At 40.5% G+C, this 24,227-nt stretch overlaps 1 protein-coding gene across 8 annotated transcripts; it reads right to left on the reverse strand.

Moving 5' to 3' along the window:
* Positions 1–654: 654 nt before the first annotated feature.
* Positions 655–24,147, reverse strand: PER3 (period circadian regulator 3). 8 transcript variants are annotated; one of them, XM_049802305.1, is made up of 21 exons: positions 23,518–24,143; positions 22,139–22,290; positions 21,431–21,546; positions 20,342–20,543; positions 19,235–19,283; positions 17,319–17,455; positions 16,851–16,929; positions 15,992–16,098; positions 15,577–15,733; positions 14,519–14,624; positions 13,954–14,079; positions 13,069–13,195; positions 11,858–12,002; positions 11,114–11,238; positions 10,448–10,630; positions 9,551–9,802; positions 7,708–8,441; positions 6,420–6,597; positions 5,666–5,846; positions 4,888–5,038; positions 655–3,329 (listed from the first exon to the last, which is right to left on the reverse strand). In XM_049802305.1, the coding sequence occupies exons 1-21, from the start codon at positions 23,805–23,807 to the stop codon at positions 3,228–3,230; spliced, it is 3,699 nt and encodes a 1,232-aa protein (XP_049658262.1). In that variant the 5' UTR covers positions 23,808–24,143; the 3' UTR covers positions 655–3,227. The 8 variants fall into 8 exon arrangements, 7 of the variants coding, with proteins under 7 accessions (XP_049658262.1, XP_049658272.1, XP_049658252.1 ...); XM_049802315.1 differs by having other exon boundaries at positions 9,551–9,799; positions 10,448–10,633; XM_049802295.1 differs by having other exon boundaries at positions 5,666–5,843; positions 10,448–10,633; positions 23,518–24,142.
* Positions 24,148–24,227: the final 80 nt, after the last annotated feature.

Genomic DNA, 24,227 nt, shown 5'->3' on the forward strand with positions numbered 1-24,227 from the left:
TGATTGCAAGATGTTGTGGTTCTAGGGGGGTAAAGAATAGCTTGGGAAACTGTTTTTTTTTTTTTTTTTGTCCTAAACTTGGTTTTGCAGCCAAGACCGTTTGCGTTTTTTGGGCAAATAATTTAGTTTCGTGGCCACACAGGGCACCGAGTCACCTCTTCTTTCCTCTTATATTCTTCGCCCATACCATAATTTTTTCTGTAACCCGGGACTAGTGTAACCCCAGACAAGGAATCTTGCACCTAAGATTTAGCCAGGATTACAAACTTTGAATTCAAACTCCTAAGCACATGCACCTTCATCACGTATGGTCAGAGGGTAGGGTGTTCACAGCACTACAAAAACCATCTAGGATTTCTGTGATCTCTATGATCCTACTGGGCACAAATTCGTAGTAATGGGTGGTACAAGAAGGGTTAACACCTCCAAACAATAAACACACGTAACATGATCAGGTTTCTAGGTACAGGTCAGAATCTTGGAACACTTGTAGCAAAGACAGCACAGGATACAGTAAGTGAAGATCCCCAAATTATACTCCTGGATTTGGTATGAACTGGGGATATGCATCTGTGCAAGTCCTTTGTGTGTCTGCCTCTTTTTATACACCTGGGATAACGATAGTCAACTTTTTGACATGTTTCCAGACCTACAGATGAAAAGCGTTATTCAAGCGTTAGGTAGGTATTACCATTCTCGTAAACTAAGTCCCAGTGTTTTATAAAATGGATGACATGTATGCCTGCTAAGACATGGCAAGCCATCTCATTTTTATACTCGGGAAATAAACAGTGGAAATAACGTACAGCAAAAGAGTTGATTATCTAAACTTTCCTTGTGGCTTACACTTTTAAACTCTTATGAAGGAGACAGCCATCCTTACCTGGAGTATTCAAATTAATCTATTTCACTAAGTCTCAAAATATATTAAAGCACTCATTTTAATTTAAGCACAGCCAATTAGAATGGATTCTAGTGCATCAGTCTAATTTGACAGTTAAGTTAGTTAAGAAGCTTCCCAATTAAGAAAAGAACCTCTACACATAGCATTTTGTTACAAGTTTTAGAGCAAATATTTTAGGCGGTGTGGCTATAAAGCAGAATACTGTACTTGGAAAGTGGTGGAAAAAGACTACGTATAAGGTATTGCCCACATTTTCCTACTTGAGTACATAACTTGCTATATGTAAACACCTATTAAAGTCTCTCATTTTTAGAAGTGTTTAAAGTTCAAACACAAAAAGTACTGAGGATGTGTGGACCTCTGCTGATTTACAACACAAGAAAAAACAAGTTCAAGCTGAAAAAAAAAAGAAAGACCAATAATGAAATGCAGCTTGAGAATAAATAGAAAGCAATAGGTAGAAACAGAGCAGGCAAGCATACTGCAACAAAACAAAAAAAAAAAAAAAAAAATCAAAAGAACAATGCCTGAGTCAAATTCACCTTGAAAATTTCAAAATTCTGTAGCAATAACTTTCCTTGACATAAGCTTTAATGACAAAGATTACCACTGAATCGATTTTAAAAAGTAACAAAAACCTTTAGATAAATAATAGTTTTCCTTCAATGATCTGCAGATCACAGTATTTTTAACTTACTCAAAAACTTCAAGCTTATTAGTAAATGAAACTGAAAAAGTGAAAATCCTTCACATAGCAGAAAAGGAAGAGTTACACAGAAGAAAAGGGTGAATAATGTGTTACATTCTAAAACTCTTTGTTGAGAAGGCTAAGGTGATTAATGACACCACAAGGAAAATCTGATTACATTCAGCTTTCGATAAACAAAGGGGAAATCAGACAAAATCTGCTAGGTTTTAGTGAAGCGTGTCCTGTTTGAAGAGCACTTTGAGACATTCAGCTTTAAGCTAGAAGTACTAACATGAGAACAAGTACTTTTACATGCTGAAAGAGAAAGCGGTTACCACTTTCTGAACAACAAACTCGCACTATGCACAAACTCATTTTTTGTCCATGGATTTCAACAGCCAGAGACTCCATTACAAAGAAAGAGGTTAAAACTTGTACAGCAAGTCAACAGTGATAAGAAATGATGAATATGTGGTTTGATGTTCAAGTTTGGCTCTACAACATGTGACTTTTCAAGAAAGCAGAAGAAATGAAGCTCAGCCTCTTTTTCTTTTTGGCATCACCACAACAAAAACAAAACAGGGAAACAACTTAAATTTTCCTATTAACTATGTCTGGATTCAACTCATCTAACTACTCTAATACAACAACAACAAAATTAAGATACAAATCCGCCTTACAGAGTGCTAGCAACATAAGATAACAGATTGCATGTAGCTACTTGATAACTAGGCTCTAGTGCCATGATAGAGAAGGTTTTCCACGTGTCTTTTATTAGAAAGCAGATCCTGCATAAGAAAATAACTTCTGAATTGTTACTTCTATTTTTTTGATTGCTATTTATAATTTAATCTCTAGTGGATTTGCAGACCAGTTACCCTCAATCAATTTTAAACACCTATCCTGAGAAACACAGCTTTAAAAGCAAAAGCTATAAAACAACCTGGTTCTAAAGCATCATGAAAAACACAGGGAATAGCTTTGCTTCTTTTCACTTCAGTTTGGTTTTTTGATGGGCACAGCTGGTGAAAGGCATTTTGATGCAGAATAACTTAGTTTTCAGCTGCTCATTAAAAAGCCTGTTGGACCCTTGAACCAGCTACTGTGATTTTAGAACCTCAGAGTATTAGGATCTTCAATTCAGACCTTTAGATATTGAACAAACAAAAATGAAGAGCACTCCATTGTAGTTTGGTTGCAATGCTGTTTTCAACACACGTACCTTACGTGGAGGGTAAACATGCTCTGATCCGTTAGGCTGATACACTGTAGGTTCTTAACCACTGCATCTTTTCAGAGTCTTTACTTGCCAAGTTCAAGCAAACAAACAAACAAAACCCAAATCCAAACCACCTTTGCATTTTGCTCATCATTGAGCAACCAGAAGTTAAAAACATCACCCATTCTGCGTCAAGCCTGTGAGGTCAGGAAGGGAAACAGCCTCCCAGTGAAAGCTTGTCTTCAAAGTCATGCCAGGAGTGGATAGGTAACGGAGGAAGATTTAGTTTCACATGGGTGACTGCTCATGTTGGGAATAGATAGCCAGAAAAATTCATCACTAGTACGCAGCAAAGCCAGTAGAAAAGACAATGGGAATTACACTAAGCAGTTTTACTGACACAAGTGCTGATGTCTTCAGCGTTGCAGGAGCAGAGGTGATTTTCCCTTGTTTTCCATATTGTCAGCAGCCATTGCAGCCTCACAACTCGCTCCCCTGATGTCACATGTAACACAGCCCTTTAAAAAGGAACAAGAACGTAGTAATTTAAATTCTCCTTTTTATGAGTATATTTCAAAGAGTCAAATCCTGATAGCATGATACGTTGCAATCCCTTGAAACGTCTTGCCAATGGGCTGAAATCTCTCTAAAAGCAAAGATCACACAGGTATAATTTTCAGAAGCAGGTACTTGCACCTCCAACTTATCTTGTCTCGAAAATGAATTCTTCGGTTAGTGGAACATACACTTTTAGCTTTGAGATAAAAAGGTACGTGCCTTCCTTGAACTTGAAGGCCTAATCTTTCAGCTTTATAAGCAAGCTGCTCATTAAGGATTTGGACTGCAGGCTGAACAGCAACAATACCGACCAACAAAAAAAGGCTGAAATGCCCGAGTGTATTGACAGACCAGATTTTTCTCCTTCTTGAGAAATGCTGTGATATTGAAATAAAGTATTAAAATAGAAACCCTGTCTTTCTTTCTACTGTCAGAAGCCTGGTTGCATTTGCAAAATGATAATTTTTATTGGAAACATGACCTACTGCTTAGGAACCTTAGATAGTTTCAGCACCTTAGATATCAAGTATTTATATTTGCACACCAATACATCTCACAACATTTGAGATGTAAACATTCAACAGAATTTTCTGCAAGACCACTGGACTTCATTTTGCTATCTGAATCAAACACACAGTCCTAACCACATAGGGGACATAAGATTTTTATCAACAAGGTATTAGGAAAACAAAGGCTAATTTTCTGGTCTTGTTCCAGAGCCAAGGACACAGATTTCTCAATTTTTCTGCTCTAAGAGTAAATACCACAGCTTATGATGCCATATTTGAAAATCCCAGCACATAGAGCATACAGTCCTATAACAGACATTAGATTTTTCTGCTGCATGAGTACATGAATACAGCCCACAGCCTTGGAATTTTCTGTACAACTCATTGCTGGAACACTAGATTTTTGTGGGCCTAGTTCTGCCTCACTCTTTTCTCCTCCAGAGTATCTGGGAACACTTTAAACTGATTAAGACATTCTCTAACACATATGAATATAAATCAGAAGTAGTTTATTAGAGTGCCCAAGAGTTATACACCAGATAAAATAATCTGGCATAAGATACCAAAAGTCTTAAAGAATTAATCCACCTACAAAAAGCCAGCTATTTTGTGTTTCTTACTATATGCCTGAACCTCTTCTGTGATGATGAGCGTTTTTCAGTTTGCTGAACACGCACTTGCTCTAATCTTCACTAATGTCCCAGTGTTATATACTATTCAATCATAGCAACCATCAACTTCATAAGAAAAAGAGCAAAAGACCTAACACCAACAGAAAAAACATCACTAGATGTGGACTCTTCTGTGACGGCATGACACTACTCCCATTCACCCAACAGTGTGACTGAAGGAACTTAGCTACAGGTGGTTCCTACATTTACAAGTAATAGCCTTGTTACAATACAAGTTGAGTGACCCCAACACTAAAAGACTGCATTGGTTAGAAATGGCACTGCCCTGGGCTAGCCAAGGCATGAATGAACTGCTGATTCCTTTCACAACTGCTTACCTGGGTGCTGATTTGCTGTGGTACAGTCTGGGTCCGGATCCATGTATGCACCTCTGCAAGCTCCTTCTTTTGCCCATCTGTAAACCAAGGCTGCTGCTTTTGCATGACTGCCAGCTTCTCCAGATCCTCCTTTAAAACTTCCTCTTTAATTCTGCAAGTAACAGACATCTGTGAACACAGCTGTACTAAATGAAGCAAGGCAGGCACTCATTACAATCACCCTGGAAAAGTCTCTTCACCAGAATCTATAGCTGAAGTCTAGACAGCATCAGCAATTGACAAGCAACTATACTTTGTTATACCTTACTTGCTTTGTATGGCTTCTTTCAACACTGGTCTGTCAGGGTTTTTTTTTGTTTGTTTTTTTTTTGTTGGGGTTTTTCAGGTGTTCGGTGTGGGGTTTTTTTTTTGTTTTATTGTTTTGTGTATTTTTTTAATGTGGAATCTCATTACAAATCATATATAAGCTAATTGCAAGCAACTTCAAATAACACCTAAGTATTTTTACCCCTTTGTGCATTCAAAGTACAGGATAATAAGCAATCCCCTGTAACACTTCAGCAAAAAGGTTACATGTTACCATATTTCAACTGATAGTGGAAATAGGGAAAAAATAGACTAAAGGAAATAACCAGGGCTTAAAATGCACAAACACTAGTTTAATACACCTTCTTGGCATTTTATTGGCATGTGCGCTCTTTCTATGGTCTCATTTTTAATTCTACAGCTCTATACATAATTCCAAACTACATGTCAGAAACTGTTGATGTTTTCCAACCTGTTTGGCATTTGGTAAGTCATTAGAACTCGCTCAGGTGTGTGATCCATCATCACCCAGGCTGACTCATGTTTGGATTTATGAGCCGTCCCTTTTTCTTCTGCTTCCTGATTCTTCTCTTCTTTGGAAGCTTCAGAAGAATCATTACTGGCAAAATACTTGCTGCTTTTCCCACTGTCTGCTGAGAATTACCATGAAAAAAAATGAATGCAGATGCCTGAGAAATCCTAGTAATTCAGCACAAAAAAGTAAAAGAACACCAGTGTATTCTTGTGAGCTAGTTCTGTAATACAAACACAGGTACTCCCAGATGACTGCTCTAGCAAGTGATTAGTACCTACTGAAAATTCAAAGATAAAGTGCATTCTGTTAAGTTTCTTAAGACCTCCAAAGCTCTTTTCACTCTTCTCCAAATTAATTGGCTCAACTTCTCTGCTTCTGTTTCAAGAGGTCCTGCTCTAGGCAGATTTACCTTTACTCAAATAAGATGCAAGCCAGTATCTAATGCAGAGAAAAGTGATAATGAGCAAAATGAAAGAGTCACAGGTTATAGGAACAGCTTCTTAGATTCCCATTTCCAACTACAGCGACTGAAACAAACGTGGCTTCAAACGCTGAAAGCTGGTGAAAAGTAAAGACTACAGATCCTCTTACTAGGATTTCCCATTCCCATTACAGTATCTTGTTATGAATTACCAACATGTTTGCAAGCCATCTAGCACATCCAAAACATCCAAATCTCAAAATTCCCTACCTGTGCCACAACCAGAAGTCTCATTGGAGCCAGAGCCTAAAGAAAGAGATAAAGCTGATCCACTGCCTGATGCTGCCGAACCTGTACCCGACTGGGAGTCCTCGTACCGTGAGTGGTCAGTAAATTCACTAGAAGCACAATGGCTAGCACTGTTACCACTGTCTTCTGGATTGTTGTCCTGGAGACAAAAATCAAAACAAACACATCCATGGAAGTTACATTTAAGTTTGAAAAAGGAAGTTCATGCATTTACTGAATTTGACACATGTTGACTAAGTTCTCGTATCAATTCAATAGGTTTGGCGTTTCTAGCTCTGAAAATGAATGGCGGTCTAGAACTCAGGATAACACTCTTCATGCGTGAAAGCAACAAGCATCTGGACTCTAGTTTACTGGTTTCTGCTGTAGATCCTTCCCCATTGGGTCAAGATATTGTACTGTTGCATTAAGTTAATATTTTCTGCTGACAAGAGAGCAGGAGTCAGTTCCCTTCATGTCCTGTTAGATGGCATGAAGCAGCCACACACATCAAGCAATGGTGCACTACAGGGAAAATGAGAGAGTCTTCCCCTGATTCACTGTGTGAAGCTCACCGCTTCAGCAGCTACAGGTACACCAACTCCCCTTTCAGGACCCTACCCTGCAGTTTCAGCTGATCCAGCCTTTCCAGCCCAATCTGGATTCAGGAGCCAACATATTTTTCCTTGCCTGCAGAGCTCAGATTCCTGCCTCTGAGTTTACCGCGGAAGTTGGAGAGGCCTTTTCTATGCCCATGTATGGAAACCGACCCACACGGATCCCTGTTCTTCGTTCATTAGCTGCATCCCTGGGAGACAGAGGGAGTAATTAGAAGCGTATCTTCCCTTTGTTTTGGTTCTCCACAGAGACTGTGGGACTGGGTGAAAAAGGATGCGAATTGCGCAGCACTAACCAAGTTCCACATGCATAAAAGCCCCAAACCCAAAATTCCGGCCGACAATTTAATTGAAAAGGCTGCTGCCAAAAGGCTGAGCAGAAGTGGCTTGTGGCAACCTAGACCAGATGTCACATTTCTGTCATTTGCTAAGTGCCAACACTGTACTGTTACAAGTTCCACGGGTGCAAGTATAAACAGCTTTCTCCACCTCCTGTGCTATTTGTGCCCTGCAGTCTACATCGCACAGCCACTGGAAAAAGCAGCTAACAAAATCTGGTGACCCTGAAACACAGATCATCATCACTGGTTTTGGTGACTGAACACCATGCAAGTCAGAGCTTCTCCTTTACATTAAAAATTCATATTACTTACACATTTAGCTTCTGCATGTGCCTTAACATCAGTACTAATGGAAAGCTCCATAGGTTTTGGCAGCTCTTCTTGAAGCAAGTTCAGCTGAAGTGGGGAGCTGCTCCGTGAGCTACTCAGCAGTAGGGCCTGGTCACGCTGGCCCTCTTGCTGGTCCTCCATGGATGTGGCAGAAGAAGCTGGAAAGGGCTGATCCACAGAGCCCGGTGCTATTTGTGATGGAGCAGGAGCAGGGGCCGGAGGTAGTGTAGTGCATGGATATGAGGAGGGGGAATAAACATACTGAGGGCTAGGAAGAAAGACATATTGAGGCATCTGAGCGTACGTGGGGAAATTCTGGAAAAATACAGCCATAAACGTGCCTATGTTTGGGGGATAAAGTGCTGAGCATGACTGTGCTTCGTAGCATAGTTGTGCCGATGACATGGACTCAGGTTTTAATGAGTGAAGGGCAACCTCCCCTCCTACAGAAGAGGCTGGAAAACTAGATAGTGGATGCGAATAGACAGGAAATCCCACAGGAGGAAGGACATTCGTACTGGATGAGCTCAGATAGGAGGCTTCTGAGGGAGAGAATGACTGTTTCTGAATTGTTCTCTTCCCACATGGAAGACTATTTCTATTTTTACTAGAAAAGTGGCTATCTGAGGACTGTATTTGAGGTTTCTGGCGCTTGAATTTTCCATGTTTGCTTTTTTTCCAGCTAGCTGGGCTCATCTGCTTTGAAGGGGAATCTCCTAAGGAGGAAGAAAAATAGACACATTCACTGAAATGACAGACCTGGGGCGGGGGCAGTGGGAAAGAAAGAAAAAGACAAAAGAGAACATCCAGATAATTGAGTGTGGCTTATTTGGAGAGCTGACTTTCTTCTAGATAATTCTTTTGTACACTACAGTGATGGATTTGCTGACATATCTACAATATTTTCCTTTGTGTCATCAATTTTCTTATCAATTATATTGGCTTATCCCAACCAGGTCTTTTACATTCCTTCAAGGGGAGGCAATAAACTACCTGGGATTTGCAGGTTTGACTGCAATAATTATATGCTTTGTGAAAAATCTAAGATAGCAACATCCAAGATGGAGCAGACCTTCTGTGTGGGTAATGCTGTTGTCAAGCCTTGGCAGTTCAAAGGAAGCATTCTGTTTGCAGCCAGCATAAGATACTCGCTAAATCATGCGAAGGAGAACCACTGCTAGGTTGGTCTTTGTAAGTCATTGTCCTGGTTTCAGCTGGGATAGAGTTAATTGTCTTCCTAGTAGCTGGTATAGTGCTATGTTTTTGAGCTAGGTATGAGAAGAATGTTGATAACACCGACGTTTTCAGTTGTTGCTAAGTAATGTTTAGACTAAAGTCAAGGATTTTTTAGCTTCTGTTGCCCAGCCAGCAAGCAGGCTGGAGCGGCACAAGAAGTTGGGAGGGGACACAGACAGGACAGCTGACCCAAAGTGGCCAACGGGGTACTCCATGCCATGTGACGTCACGTCTAGTATAGGAACTGGGGGGAGTCAGGGCAGGGGGATCGCCACTTGGGGACTAATTAGGTGTCGATCAGTGGGTGGTGAGCAGTTGCACTGCGCATCATTTATATATTCCAACCCTTTTATTATTACTGTTGTCATTTTATTAGTGTTATCATTATCATTATTAGTTTCTTCTTTTCTGTTCTATTAAACTGTTCTTATCTCAACCCATAAGTTTTACTTCTTTTACCAATTTTCTCCCCCATCCCACTAGGTGTGGAGTGGAAGTGAGTGAGCAGCTGCGTGGTGCTTAGTTGCTGGCTAGGGTTAAACCACAACAGTCATCTACTAAGTCTTTATTTCTCAAGGCTGCTGCCTACCTTGGCCACAGGAATGTCCGTTGTTACTTCTGCTCCCCTGTTGAAGGTAAGTCCTAAATGGAGAGAGCAAGATCCTCTGGCGGAACTTGTCAACGTAGTTCTGCTCCTCCTTTTGAGTGTGAGCTGACAATGTCTCTTTCGTTAGGCCAATTGGCTTTAAGTCCTCAGGCACCATAGTGAGACTCTGAGCATTCACAGGAGGCAGCTCAATTTGTTCACTTCCAACAGTAGTATCTTCCATTGTAGTCACTTCTTTGAAGAGGGGAGAAAATAAATCACTTATTCTTTGCTCTGGACTTCTGGTGTCAACTCCCACAACACACAGAAGGTTACACAGAAAACAATCTCATCTGAGCTACTGAGCAGATACAGGCTGCAGAAGCAGCAGGGAGAAAACACCCTTTACACTCAAATATAGTCACACTAACATCAACTGAGTAAATTACTTTGCATGGTCTAGAAAACTTCAAATTCACTTTCAAGTTACAGAGGCACTTCTTTCTTCATATTTTCTTAGTACAATAGCAGTTAAATACTCATTTTTATGCTTCTTTCTGCATTAAAATGAAGTAACACTGGCCCACTAGTCATTTTTATTATAATCCTCAATGGCCAAAAGCACATTGCTGTGTTCAAGACATATGTGATGAAGTTAAAGGGGAAAGGAAATAGTGCACTCTGATAAAACTAGGTTTTGTTAAAATACTGTAAAAATTTCCAGGCTCAAGTTTTCTTCACAGTATCCCTAGAAGTACCTTAATTGTATTTCAGAGTTCATATTCATGCAAACATATCTTAAATGGACAAAACTTTCTCATGGTCTACTTCAGTTTGAAAACATTGTGTAAATTTAAAAATCAGTGAGTCAAGTCAGTGTTTTGCAAGTGCAAACAGTACCTGATTCAGGGTGTGGGACATGCACTATAGTGCTGCTGTAACTGCACTGGCTGGTGACAGACACCACACTTGGAGCCTTGTTGGACAAGGTCAGGTCTGCCAGAGGAGCTCCCACCATGCCTGTAGTTCTCTGATCTTTCAGCGTCTCTCCCGGAACAGCAGATATCGGAGTTTCGGAATTAACTGCTGAAAGCATAGCAGTATCTTTTGGTAAATGACAACATTTCTATGTGGAATTTCATTCCAAGCACTACAGTCCCAATTCATCACATCTGACTGGTTCAGAAAAAAACAGTAACTATGCAGACTACTAAAGACAGTCTTTTATACAAATAAATGTAACATTCTTATGCCAGTGCCATGTCAGCACATACTAAACACGGCATAAAATGAGTGAGCAAGAGAAGATACATCTAGCAACAACAAACAATAGTTCTTTTGACGCATTCTACATTCAAAGACTTAATATTGTAGGTTATGCTTAATTGTGAGGTCTAGACAAAGTAAGCAATTATTTACCACATAACCAAAATATATGTGCTGTTAGCATGACAACACTTTAAAAAGTAGGCATAAACCTTAGAATGTACAACAGTGGCATATAAAAAAAAAAAAAAAATCACTTGTTGAGGTCCTAATTATGATTGCCAGTATACTTTGTGTTACCTTCCAATGCCTTGACTTCCTGCTGACTTTGCTGGCCTTGCTTGTCATCTTCTGAAGATGACGATGATGTATTTGCAGATTTACACTTCCTTTTCAGTGCTGGAATACTGCAGCTCTCTAGATATCTGAAATAAAAGCATATCACAGGAAGCTCTCCCCACTTTGCATTTTTTCTCCATTTGGAGAGACAAACATTTGAGCAATCCAAACTGGAGATCCAAAGGTTGTTAACTAGTATTTCAAATTCACCGCAGGAAGCTCTGGACATATATCTGCTTTCCAAGGAGTATTTTAAATAAAAACCTATCAATTACTCTTAAAAAAAAAAGGAAAAAAAGAAAAAAGATGATGTTATCCACTTGGTTAAAAAATACTGACATTTTATAAATTATATCAACTTTCTGTTTTATATGGATGTTCTCAAAGCGTATATTGAGAAGACATTGACATATTAGGCCCATCGAAATTCAAACTGCTATTGCACCAAGGGTGAAACTAGCAGTAGACAAATGTCAATAGCTGCAAACAGAATCTTAGGCCCTAAGTTCTTCATTACTGTGTAATTGTGATTGACTGAGCATTGGGATGGATTCCCCAGAAAGGCAGAAAACTTTACAAACAATCCCAAATTTATCTCACAACTCAAAACCCAGATAGCTTAGACCAATGCAAACTGCTTGGATATTTACCTTCCACCAATTAATCTTAAACTTGTGTAACTAAAATCGCTTCATAGTTTATTACCTGATAATACTATCAACACAATTGATCTGCTGATAGGAAGGAACACGTGGAGCCTTCTTTGAATCATCATAAAACGCGTTGCCTGGTTCTTCTGTGCTATCACTTCTCAATGTCTGAAGAAAACAGGAAGCAGAGTCCCCCTTCCCTAGAAAAGCAGAAATCCTCAAAGACTCCTCTCAAAGTCATCTAAACACTACCCCCACCAAGACACACACAAACATATGTGTGTGTATATACATATATATGACACAAGGATATACGGCTTATGACAGCACAGCTCTCATCACTAAGTTATTCTGCATTTTCATCTTAAGTCACATGTTTTGAGGCAAGGGAGGTAGAAGGGGAAAGAATGCCTAAAAAGAAAAAAACCCCATACAACACCTTAAACATCCACTCAGAACAACTAGTAAACACCAAGAAAACAGCATAGAAAAAAAATAATATTGTATTTAAATTGTAAACAAAGCTGCAATCAATATTACTCTTCTCTCAATTTATACATCACAGAATCCAACCTGTTATTTAACAGTAATTTACAGCTTTGCATAGCATAGATACACTGGTCAGAGAAGTATCGACATTCACAGTGCTGTCTTCTTATCAACAAGACTAGGAGTTAATTATCATTTTCCTAGGCAGTATCACCGTGCAAAATGTTTTAATACAGATTCCTGTACTTGAGGAAGCATCCAGGTTTCTCCATATATTTGTGCTAGGTAGTAACTGCAAATAATGTGCGTTAGCATACTATTAAGCGCTCACTAACTAAACCACTACTTCAGTGGGAAGTGGGGCAGTGTTTTCCAACCTATGGATTGTTTCTGAGAGTCCACATAAAGTAACTAAGGGAAGCTTCCACAGTAGATTTATACTTGCTACAAGCAAGTCCGCATTTTCACTAGAAAATGTTAAAATAAAAGTCTAATAACCTCGGAAGAGACAGATATGTTCCTCCATATCTCAGGGAGCAGTTAAAAAGTTAATGGATCTGCTGAGGTTTTTTTGGGGGTAGGTTTAGGGTTTTTTTGGTTGGTTGGTTTTTGATTGTTTAAAAAACAAAACAAAACCAAACCAAAACACTTCCCACATTTAAGCCACGCTAAAATGCTATCTTAGAGTTCTTCAGCATAACACCAGCTAGCCAAACTCAGGGCTATAGACCTACTGGAGTTCATGTTACCTTAAGGATCATAATTACATTAACTTACCTCCTAGCACTTCTGAGCTCACAGCCTGTTCATTTCCATTCTGTGGCTTACTCCTTGATGCAATATACAGCTGCTGTCCCAGATTCTTTATTCGGTTGACATCTGCACAAACTTGTTGCAAGGTCATCTTGAGATACGTGAAAATGTGAAGTCAGAATAAAATTAATAAAGAGAGGCCATAGGAGACCATTAAGATGGGCTTGGGTCCTTGTATTCTCCAAGCTGAAAGGGAGTAGACTGCCAGCCTAAGCCTGGTATCTATTGGTATTTGTGAATTTAATGAATCTCATTATCATGGTTGATTTAATTAAATTAACTACGATAAAGCTCAAACAGCCTCAGCATTTGAATGTTTTAATACTGATGCAAGCCTTGAGAGTGGGAATAAGCTGATGACTTACCCAGGAGCATCACAAGGAAATTAGGTAATTGCAATGCTTGTTTTAGGACAGCACTGTTTCCAGTCTTTTCTACAGCAGTCTACACTGTACCTCTAGTGGCCTTTTTAAAACAAAACAGAAAATCCCAAGCAAACAGAAACCCCTCCACATGCATCAATCTTCTTTATGGTCGCATGGTTCTTCCACTTTTTTCTCCCAGTCCTCTGGTTCTTTGAGAGGGCTGATCTTAAGCAAGTCTTCAATTTACTTCAGTGAACTATCACAGTAGCTATCTGCTCATTTTAGTCAGCAAAAGTAAGAGCAAGAAACCCAAAAGCCAGCATTCTATAATTGACCAATTTAAGTACATTTAACTTGAACATAGCTGTTTCTTCCCACGTCAGTAAAATTCATAATGAGTAGTGCGTATGTACACAGTAAAAATTGTCATTTTTAAAACCGTATTTCCACTACTCTGCAGGAAGTGACACATTTATAGACTTACTGGTTCCTGTATTTCTTCTGCACAATTCCCATTGGAGTCACTTGAAGATGCTATGCTGATATAGTGCTCATAAGAGCCACTGCTTCCAAGGCTTCCATAACCACTGGAAACATTGCTGTGAACTGGCTGAGGGGAGGGGAAAAAAAAAAAAAAGTAATTAAAAAAAAAATCACCCTCTCGGAGAACAAAAAGAAGGGAACAACATACTTTGCAACACAGAACTTCAAGTAAACAAAGAAAAGTAAGTGAAAAGTCAGTACTGCTCTGAGCTCTATCACTCGCTTAGGAAAAATTCTCTACCACGCTTAAAGCTGTTTCAGGATGTAGATTTATCTTTCAACATAAAGACTTGGCAAATGTGTCAGACAAAATATTTTCTTCTTATCAGGTGGGCTACCCAGAGCCATATTTTTATGCTGTCACACAAGCCTGTCTCCATTTAGAACTTTCCTTTCAGACCTTTTAAAAGATCATCCCCAAAGTAGTCTGCTAAACAGACCCAAGTTTCTTTAGCCTCTCACTCAGAAGGCCAGCCAGTATTTTGAAATTCTTTCATCTTCTTTACCTGCAGAAGCAGCTTGTAAATTTGTCCTTGCAATTCCCTTATCTCTTTCTCAACACTGCTTGTTTCTTTTCTTCTTGCAGCAAAGACATCCTCATTCAGAGGGCTTCTGGAGAGAGCCAACAAAATATCACTATTAATTTTAATTGGATGAAAAAAAGGTAGCTATAAACAGAGTGGGAACATATCCTTTTTTTAATTATCATTATTTTATTTTGACTGCTTCACTGAATCAACAGACAAGGATGTCATTTGTTCCACTAGCAGCTCTGCTAGGGTAGTGGGGCAGTGCTACGAGAGCAGTGCTTCATGCGAAGCCCCAGGGAAGTCAGTGCACCAGCACAGTGACATGAGTTAAGGCTGACAAGCATCTACCCCTCTGCCTCCTTCACTCAGAAGGCAAATTCACACCCCATAAAATCCTGAATAAAAGATCACTTTGAAAAGTCAAAAGGCCATCCCAAAAAGCTGTTTCCTAGAAAAGAAACCAGGTAAGAGGAAGGCAGACAGCCCATATTTCCAAATCTCCTCGAAACTAAGGAGAAACATCTGGAAAATTAACTTGAACATCCAATACTAATTGCATTTTTAAAAGAGGCTACCTTGGTAAATATTTACATTCTGTATCAAGTGAATGTTCCAGAAGAAAGCAAGCCAGAAGGTGATTTTGGCTAAATGTCTGTCAATTAATGTGGGTTTTTTTGTGAGCCAATCATGAATCAACGTCAACTAATTATTTGTTACGTTGCTTCTTAACTTTTACTCAGCTTGTCTAAAACTGTTATTTTGATTTAAACACATCCATTGTCACAGTATTTGGACATCAACTGTGTGCAAAAACATATGCTAAAAAAAATTGGATTTGCCTTTTACTTAGAAGTAATTTACTTGTCTTCATGCTTAATAAACAAGACTAATGCTGTTCTGAAGGAACGGGCTGCAAGACTGATGCTAGGTAATTGTCACAGACTGCAGGAGCAACATTATGTCTCTAGTTCATTTTTGTCTTGCAGAGTATTCAATGAAAAGCACTTCAATAGATAGTTCTACAACTGACTTACGTCCGGACTTTGTGTCGGCCAATGATGAACACTACTTTCCTGCTCCAAGGATTCACAAAACTGGACCAGCTGGTATCCAGTATGACATAATCCCCATTCTGAGTACAAAATCTAATAGGTAAATGTTCAAAAGGGGGTTGGCCAGCAAATTTCAGGACTGAAAAAAACCACAACCAAACAATCAAGAAACAAGGTTTAGTTTACATTATGACACAGTAGTGCAAGCACAAACACTAATGACTGGGGTCCTTTAAAACTTTGGGTTTGAAATTTGCTTTGATCTCAAACTGGTTGCTTTAATTCATTAATTCATCTATTTTTGTCTATAGACTGCAGATCAGTCACATGTCAAGCAATATGATAATGAAAGAACGTTAAAAACAGTAGAAATTCCTCTTAAAGCAACTGTACTTACTTTTCCGGTGAATAGCAATCATCAAAGGACGATCTTCTGGGTGCAGATACATCAGTATGGATGTTCCAATTAAATCTTGAGGTAAGTAACCCAACAAAGGCACTGCTCTGAAACCCAAACACGTTATCACTGATTATAATATAGTTTTGAGTATTTACATCCTTAACCCTTTGCTTGTCAGTGAAGTCCCCATGCACAATCTACAGTGCCATGAACTAGGGCTACAGAACATTTTCCAGCCCGTCTAATAATCCCCCAGCGCAATGCAGACATGCAAATACCAATGACAAACATTTCTGTGCCTGGAGATCTAACAGATCACATTTGCAGCCAGTGTTGTGCTTGTCTACATGCAACAACAAAAACAAAAAAAAAAAAAAAAAAAGAAGAAAAAGGGATCTTGAAAAAACTGGTCACAGGGAAAATGTCAGTAAGAAATGTGACATGGATGCTGCAAAGTGTGTTGTAAAAACACTCCTGTGGCTTTGCAGGAGACAGCTTTAGTTGGCCAAATTTATTTGACCCAGTTCAATACAGCTATATCTCCACACTGTGATCCCCAGAGCTTTGCATTATGTGGGTTTTCCACTGTCTGTGTTACCACAGGTCCCCATTGCCCTGGGTAATGAAAACTGACTGCAGTTCTGCTTAATTCACATTTTAGAGTCAACAAAAGAGATTACGTCCTTGAAGTTCTAGATGGTTTTCCACGAGCAGACCAAAACAAAACTACTTTGTTTAATTAACTACTGCCAACTGCACAGTTCAACTACTTTACTTGGGTCTCCAGCTGCATCACTAAAGGATTTTTTGCTACCTCTCCATACACACCTCGCAGGTCTTAAGAGTCAAATCTCACCTGTCATCTATGTCAAGAAAAACACATCCAGGGGTATGAGTGGTAGTGAAGATTCTTTTATCCATAGGAATTCGAGGAGCTAATAGAAAAAGAAATATTTACTGAAACAAAGTATGCACTAAGACAGAAAACCTAACTGTTACTTTTGCTCATGATAGAGAGTTCCTGAACTTTTTAATTGCTCACTGCTTTTTGACCAGTAACTCATAGAAACATTACAAATTTTTAGGTGCTACAGACTTCTCTCGAAAATAAAATAGTGAGAAGACGTCAAATGCATCGGGGCCTTGCAAAGAAGGCACAGATGCTCTGGATTCGGCATGCATGCACGTGCGTGTGCACACACACACGAACTGGATGTTACATGGGTGAGACTACCCAAGCACAAGTTCTAAACAAAGGAAGCAGACTTTCATATACTGCATTTTCCTATTGGCTTGGGTTTTTTCACTGAGTCTCCTGACTTGCCTTCGTATCCAGAGTGAATTTTCTCAGCCAAAGCCAAGCAGCAGAATTCTGCATCCGCATGGACAGAAGTACACACATGGACCAAGTACGGGGTGATTCGGAAGGGGTAACAACGCATTTCTTGATCTTTACCACCCCTGAGGAAAAGTAAAAGGGATTAATGCACTGGTTTCAAGACTCAGATACTTTACATCAGGGCTGAGAACCCTGCACAGAGAACTTACGCTGAGCTCACAGACCCAGGTAATCAGAATCTCCCAAGGTCCTAAGCACACTCCCTTGCGATCCAAGGCCAACATATTCAGCAATACTGATCTCGTTCCCCTTCAAACCAAGGAGGTGTTCTGCCTCCAATACTTGCATTCAGAGGCTGTTCTAGAAATGCCATTACTCCCACAGTTAAAGACCACCTTCTGATTCTCAGTCCCAATGTATTCACGAGAACCACTAATTTGGTCTTGAGCTCTCCTTCAAGTTAAACAGTTCTTTTTCAGTTTGTTGTTTATTCTGTACCATTTTTAGGTTAAAAAAAAAAAAATCTCTCTCAAGTTTTGTTTCACTGACCTACATAAGACAGACTCCTCCAGCCTTGGTTCGCAAATAGTTGTTTTTCTTTGATTGTCCTCCTCCCATAAGGATTTGTCTTCCTAGAACATGTGTGAGCAGTAGCAGGACACAACATACTAGATGAGATCTTAACCAGAGCTTTGTAACAACTGCATTAGTGATTGCCTGTTCCTATTGCAAGTGCTTTTTCACCTGTTATAATTGCACTATCTTACCCAGCTCTGACGGAAAGAATTTAGATAAATTTTTGGACATTATCACTTAGAATAAAAGTTACTTTCTTATTCCACACTTAGTTTTGTAAAATGTTTCTAGAGAGAAGTTAGTGTCATAAAAACTATGACTGACAGCTCTTCCTTTTGGAAAAAAAAAAAAACCAACACAAAATAAAACAAAACAAAAAAACAGAAGTTGGATATAGCAGAAGTCTAACCCACCAAAAAAAAAAAAATTTTCATACTTAAGCCTAGTGCATGCTTGTGAAAAAATATTTTCACTCATGAAGCCCACATAATCAAAAGGATCTGTTATATAAAGGAAGGAGAGGTGTCGTATGAAAATCTGAAGAAAAGCTATTATAAAATGTTTCTGTGTCCTACAAATAGTTCCCCCAACTTATAATTGATATCTGTCCTGCTATATTTATTTCAAGTGCCGTTACAGAATTCAAGAGACAAAGGTGATTTCAGAGCTTGGGTTTTTGAAACACAGATTAATGAATCAATGATTGACTGAAAGATGGAATATGTATTATATCTGCTCAGAAGCAAACAGTTCTTACTGAAATCAAGAGACCACCCGCATCTGGAACAGAATGGCACTGAAGATTACAGGCCAATCTCAATTTTTTTTTTACTTCTTTTTAGCACTAAAATTAGCCAGGCACAAAGCAACAAACTGCATCCATTGTGACAGCAAGTAGTTATCTCATGATTCAGGTCTCATACTGTGACTTGGGTGACTGAGTTTCTTTTACTGCCTCTGTCACAAACTCTCGAGCAATCTTAAGCAAAACACCCTTTGCCTCCATTCTCAAACTGTAAAAGGGGGAGCAGCAATTTTTCACAAGATCATTCTTCTCCTGCATGACAGTACTGAAAAAAACTGATAGGTCCAAAAGAAACATGTATCAAGGGTTTTCCTTCTATCCCCATGCAAGTTTAAACATCACTATCGGAAAGATATTCCAAACATCCTGCTGGATGCCAGTATTAAACACAATAAGCCCATTTTGTAATGGAGTTCCGTGAGCTCATGCTGGTCAGTTTTAACAACAGAACACTGTTTCTGCCCAGTACTGTACCCTTTGCCCAGCCTTCACAAAGATAAAACTATAATAATGTACTTGCCTGATCCTGCAGAAAAAGGATTTCACCTGGGCATATTCATACAGAGAAGCTAGGGAGAAGAACACACATTGAGAGTATCAGTTAATACCCTTCCAAAGGTCACACCTATCAGAACTATTTTAAACTGCATTCTCCAGACTTTCTGAGCAAGACCAAAGTCTCACAACCTGCTCTTTATTAGCTACTAACTTAGCTGCTCAACAGTCTGCTCCCACTTCAAATGTTATCTCTTCTCCAGCCCACTTACTCTTGGAGAAATGGTTGACCTGGAACTAAATTCAGAGGGAACACATACAATCTAAAAAACTTCCTTCCCCAGTACATCACCATGGAAAGGGAAGGCGAAAATTCCTGGCTTTATGAGCCACCCACCAAACAGTACGTACAGTCAAGAATTAAGGGGACAGTAAAACTCAGTAACAGTTCACAGTAAGAAAGTAACAACAACTCCATAGGGGTGCCACTGCGCTGCTGGGTAGGCACACCCCTGGCTTCCAAGTTGCGGAACCCCTGGCACATTAGCATTAGCAGCCTCTGATGTCTCACATCCTTTGGTAGCAAGGATTTTGGACTTCCCAGCTCTGATGCCAGAACAGCCCTAAGGCTCGGTGGACAAAAGACAGGGCCTTGGCATGGGAGCTACATTCGAATTACTCACAAATAACAATGGACTCAAAAGTCACCATTTAGGCACATCCAGCACTGAATAGCAAGTCAACTTAAAACTTGGGTTCGGTGAGCTATGTTCACAGCAGGCTGCAAGCGGACCATAAAGACAAAGCACCTAAGTAAGCATAAGATGTAGATTAAACAACTTTGAACTCACGATTAGACCTTTAGTATCTTTTTAAAAAGCGGCAGTATTTGGAATAAGTAAGATGGTACACAAAAAAAACCCAGGCCTTTTGCTTACCACAGGTAAGATTTAAGCCCCTTGGAGGCTGGCTAGGACTACCTGCATAGCTACTCAGTTTTCAAAGCAGAAAGGGAACAAGTGTTGCCGATGTGTATTGCTAGCATAAGCATTTAAAATGAACTACTATTCTATCCTCAGTCTGCGAAGACAGAAAGACACATAAAGCATTTAAGAGCATTGCCAAGTCCCACCTGTTTGACCTTCCATGTTCCAAAGCGGCAGGTGGGACTGATCAGTGTGCGTATAGAACACACTCACATCCTGAGGGACAAGCAGCTCTACAAACCGGCAGGAGTCCAACACTTTCTTCTTACAGTGTAGAATGGATGCTGCCTGCTCAGAAATATGCAGTATGCGTCCAGAAAGCAAGGAAAACACAGCCACAAATGTGTCCTGGAAAATAAGCATTGTTAAAGGCAATCCTCCCCCAACACACAGTAGCAATATTGTAAGGATAAAAAAAACCCAACCCAAACCAAAAACAACACCCAAACAAACCAACCAACCCCAAAACACCACACACCACAACCTAAGACAGAGGTTCAAAGATGTGTTCTTAAGTTAGCATCCAATTAAAGTTGTGCGTGAGATACTACAATCTCCAGTGCTATAGTAGCTTACTCATGATTTACAAATGCTAATAAGACTGCAGTATCAAAACTGAAACAGATTACAATGATGCCTGCCATTATCCAGAATCACTGGTTGTCACTCCACACACTTCTCCCCAAATTTCAGAGTGTTCACCACAATTCCACACAGAAAAATATTCCAAGAACTTTTCAAGTAGAAAGCATTTGCAATATTTCTGATACAGCATGTAACAGTACTGAATCTCAAGAAACACTCTTTTCTTTGAAGCAGAGCCAGAAAGCATGACACATGCTGCAAATCAAGGGAAAAAAAAAATAATTAAATCCAGGAGTACAAATAGAAACCAAAGTCCCTCACAACTATGGACTTGCTATGGACTTTCTGCTAAGTCTGTCTCAAGAGATTACTGTGCTGTAAATGAATGCTCCAATATATTTGTTGCTTCTGGCAAAAAAAAAAAAAAAAAAAAAAAAAAAAGGTATTTCTTCACTTACTGCCGTTGAGTACCCTGAGTCAGCACAGATAAGAAGTGGTCGCTCTACCTTTAAAAATACAAAGGCCCGTCTGGCTAAAACTTAAAGGCTTTTCAATTTTACACTTTCTATTTCCACAAAGCGGTGTAAGGAGACTAAATAGAGAGTGAAACAGCAAGTGATGAACTCCTTGAGTGCGCCTGAATTCCTTACAGTGTTTTTTGGAGTGTGTTCAGATGCAATTGCCACCAGCTCTTCTATGCTGTACGTCATCACATCTGTCTGAAACACTCTTCGGTCATTCAGAGCCTGGAAAAAGTCATTGTTTGCTAATTGGAGAAAAAAAACAAACAGGAAAAGCAAAACAAACACAAGGAAGTCAGTAAGGAGACTATTTTGAGTGTTTCTTACAGCCCTTGTACTTTTGTCATCTTTTGGGTGAAGTCCAAGGTGAGATGAGGAAGGTCTGTGTAGTGACAAAGGAAAAAGGAATACTGATTATACTATTGGAGTGACCTATTTATGTTACAGAAAACGAGCATGAGGAAGCAGAAAGGACAGAATGTGATGGCAAAAGAACCATTTTAGCTACTTGGTTCCGTTGGAAAACACAGACTATCCAATAAGTTTTCAAAGTGGGATGGGAATGCTGTTTTTTCAGTATACGCAGAAAGTTATTGGTAGGCACCTATCAGCTATAGGATTCTTAAGAAAAGAAAAGTAGTAGGTGGACATTTCAATAGAAAAGATCTAAAAAAAAACAAACCACAAACACAAACCCACAGTGCTTCCAAAAGTCAGTTGTTTGCAGGTTAACTGGAATGCTTTCATTTGTTTTAGTGTTATTTGTCACCAGACACGTCTATTCAAACTAAGCTGCTGTATAGCTTCTACACTTCCAGATTTTGTTTCCACACCTACCTTGGACCTGTTGGACACACTGCAAGGCATAGTTGAGAGCACTGATGGTACTCGGCTTGCTGGAACTCCTTTTCTCTTCAGGCAAACACCTTTTAATTTCTTGGATCATCATCATCAGATCTCTGTGAGACTGGCTCCATTTCAGCTGCTCACTGTAAAACAGAGGTTAAATTTTACCAGAGACTTCTTTTCTGTCAACTAATTAAAATTATTCACTAAATCAACATTTTATGGGCTTGGCTGCAGAGACACAGAATACCTGGAAATGTCCTAATGCTCATTTGCTATATTTCCTGTTGTATCTTTCTCACTTCTTTGCTACTTAATCTTTTCTCCTCTACCTTCCTCCTTTCCAACTCCAACATGCCATGGATGGCAAAGTCACATCATAACCAATCTGCTTGCTAAGATGCTTAGCAGCTAAAAATAAACTGATGTTTACTCTAGGTTTTCTAAATCTCACTGGTAATTAAAATCATGAATAGATGCTGATTCTTTATGAATATGTCTTCCTAGCCTTGAAGTCTGCATCTGATTATAAGCTCTTCAGAGAAACGTGAGGTCCTCAAAATACACCTGATGCCAAGATTTCATTCCTCACGTGATTCGGGAGTCTTCATTATACTTTTAACAGAGTCGTTGGCCTCAACAGCTGCAAGGTTATTAACAAGCAACATTTCCCTCTTCTTACCTCTGCTTATTTCACCGACTGAAAAATAAACAGTCAATACCCTCAAAACACAGATTGATTCTAATCCTACAGATGAGATATGAACACTGTTATTTTACATAACATTTTACATAATATTATACATATTTTACATCTGTCCATTTGGCATTTTTATTAGTATCATACTCTTACTATATAAATCACTAAATAAGTTCAAGTATTGCATGTTAACTTTACGTACCAGTTCAACATTGCGTAAATTATATCTCTTGAACTGCCCCTTTTTTTTTTTTTCTTAATTAAAAAAAATAAAATAGAAACTAGCACCTCATTGCATTTCTGAGCTTTTGGGAAAAAACATCATTTAGGTAATTTCTGCTTTACTGCTGCTGAATGCCGTCTTTAGAGTAAGTATATACGGAAGCCACAAACGGGTCAATGAGGTATCCGGATCAGCCCATCTAGGAATTAGGCAAAGAGCTTAGGAGGAACCATGCAGCAGCAATGTAACCTACATGCGAGACCATTATAACAATCGCGGTCTGCGACTCAGGCAGGCTTCCCGGGTGTACTGAAGTAAGGGAGTCCCGAGAAGAACTCGGGATCCCAGCCATGCCAGGTGCCCGACGCTGACGTTAGCTCTCTGCTGAAGTTAAGCACGTCACTCCAAGCAACAGGACGATCGCCTCTACACGCCGTCAGGAGTTACCTGTTAACTTTGCTCTGCCTCACGCAACTTCCCGCCGAACGGCCGTTCGGCTCGCGGCTGCAGAAGTCCGTTCTGTCGGAGTGCGGCCCGTTCAACCGCTTCTCGCTAGAGCCGGTTCCCGTACACAGGGCGCAAGGCAAGCCTGCGTCCCCCCGCCGCTCCGCCGCCTGCCTCCCCGGGCCGGGGGGGCCCAGCGCCTCCTCTCGCTCGCCCGCAGCCCCAGCAGCGGCAGCCGGGGACCACCTCCCGCCGCGTTCCGAGCCGCCGCCTCGGCGTCTGCCCACGTCCATCTCCGAATCCGCAGAACGCTACGACGCAGGGGCATCGGCGGCCACGGCCCGGCTCCTCGGCTCGGTCAGACCCTCGGCCGTCGGTTCAGGACTCGGGCCCCGCGCGGCTTCTGCGGGGGAGGGGGGAACAAACACCGCCTCAAAGGACGGCGGGAGGGGCGAGCCCACCCCCCGCCGCTGAGCCGGCCGCCCATGCCGGCTGGTTCCCGCCCTCCCGCGCTGCTCCCCAGCACGCGCCCCCTCGCCTCACGGCCAGGCAGCGCCCGTCGGCTCCTAGCACGGACGTCAGTCGGAAGACCCCGGGCGGCGGCGGCGGCGGCGGCCGCCGCCGCTTCGCCCTCCCGCCCCTCCCGCCGGCCCCCGGCCCTACCTGCTGCGGGCGGGCAGGGAGGGAGGGGGGAACGGGGGACGCGCCAGACC

The sequence above is a fragment of the Accipiter gentilis genome, chromosome 1, assembly GCF_929443795.1.
Source record: "Accipiter gentilis chromosome 1, bAccGen1.1, whole genome shotgun sequence".
Taxonomy (NCBI): domain Eukaryota; kingdom Metazoa; phylum Chordata; class Aves; order Accipitriformes; family Accipitridae; genus Astur; species Astur gentilis.

Excerpts from the sequence above, each read along its gene's own strand:
- PER3 (XM_049802286.1), bottom strand. The coding sequence starts at position 23,807 with ATGGACGTGGGCAGACGCCGAGGCGGCGGCTCGGAACGCGGCGGGAGG. Across the intron at positions 21,547-22,138 it reads GTGTGTCCAACAGGTCCAAG|CAAACAATGACTTTTTCCAG; the intron begins GTAGGTGTGGAA and ends TTCTCCAATTAG. Across the intron at positions 9,803-10,447 it reads TGTCCCACACCCTGAATCAG|AAGTGACTACAATGGAAGAT; the intron begins GTACTGTTTGCA and ends CCCTCTTCAAAG.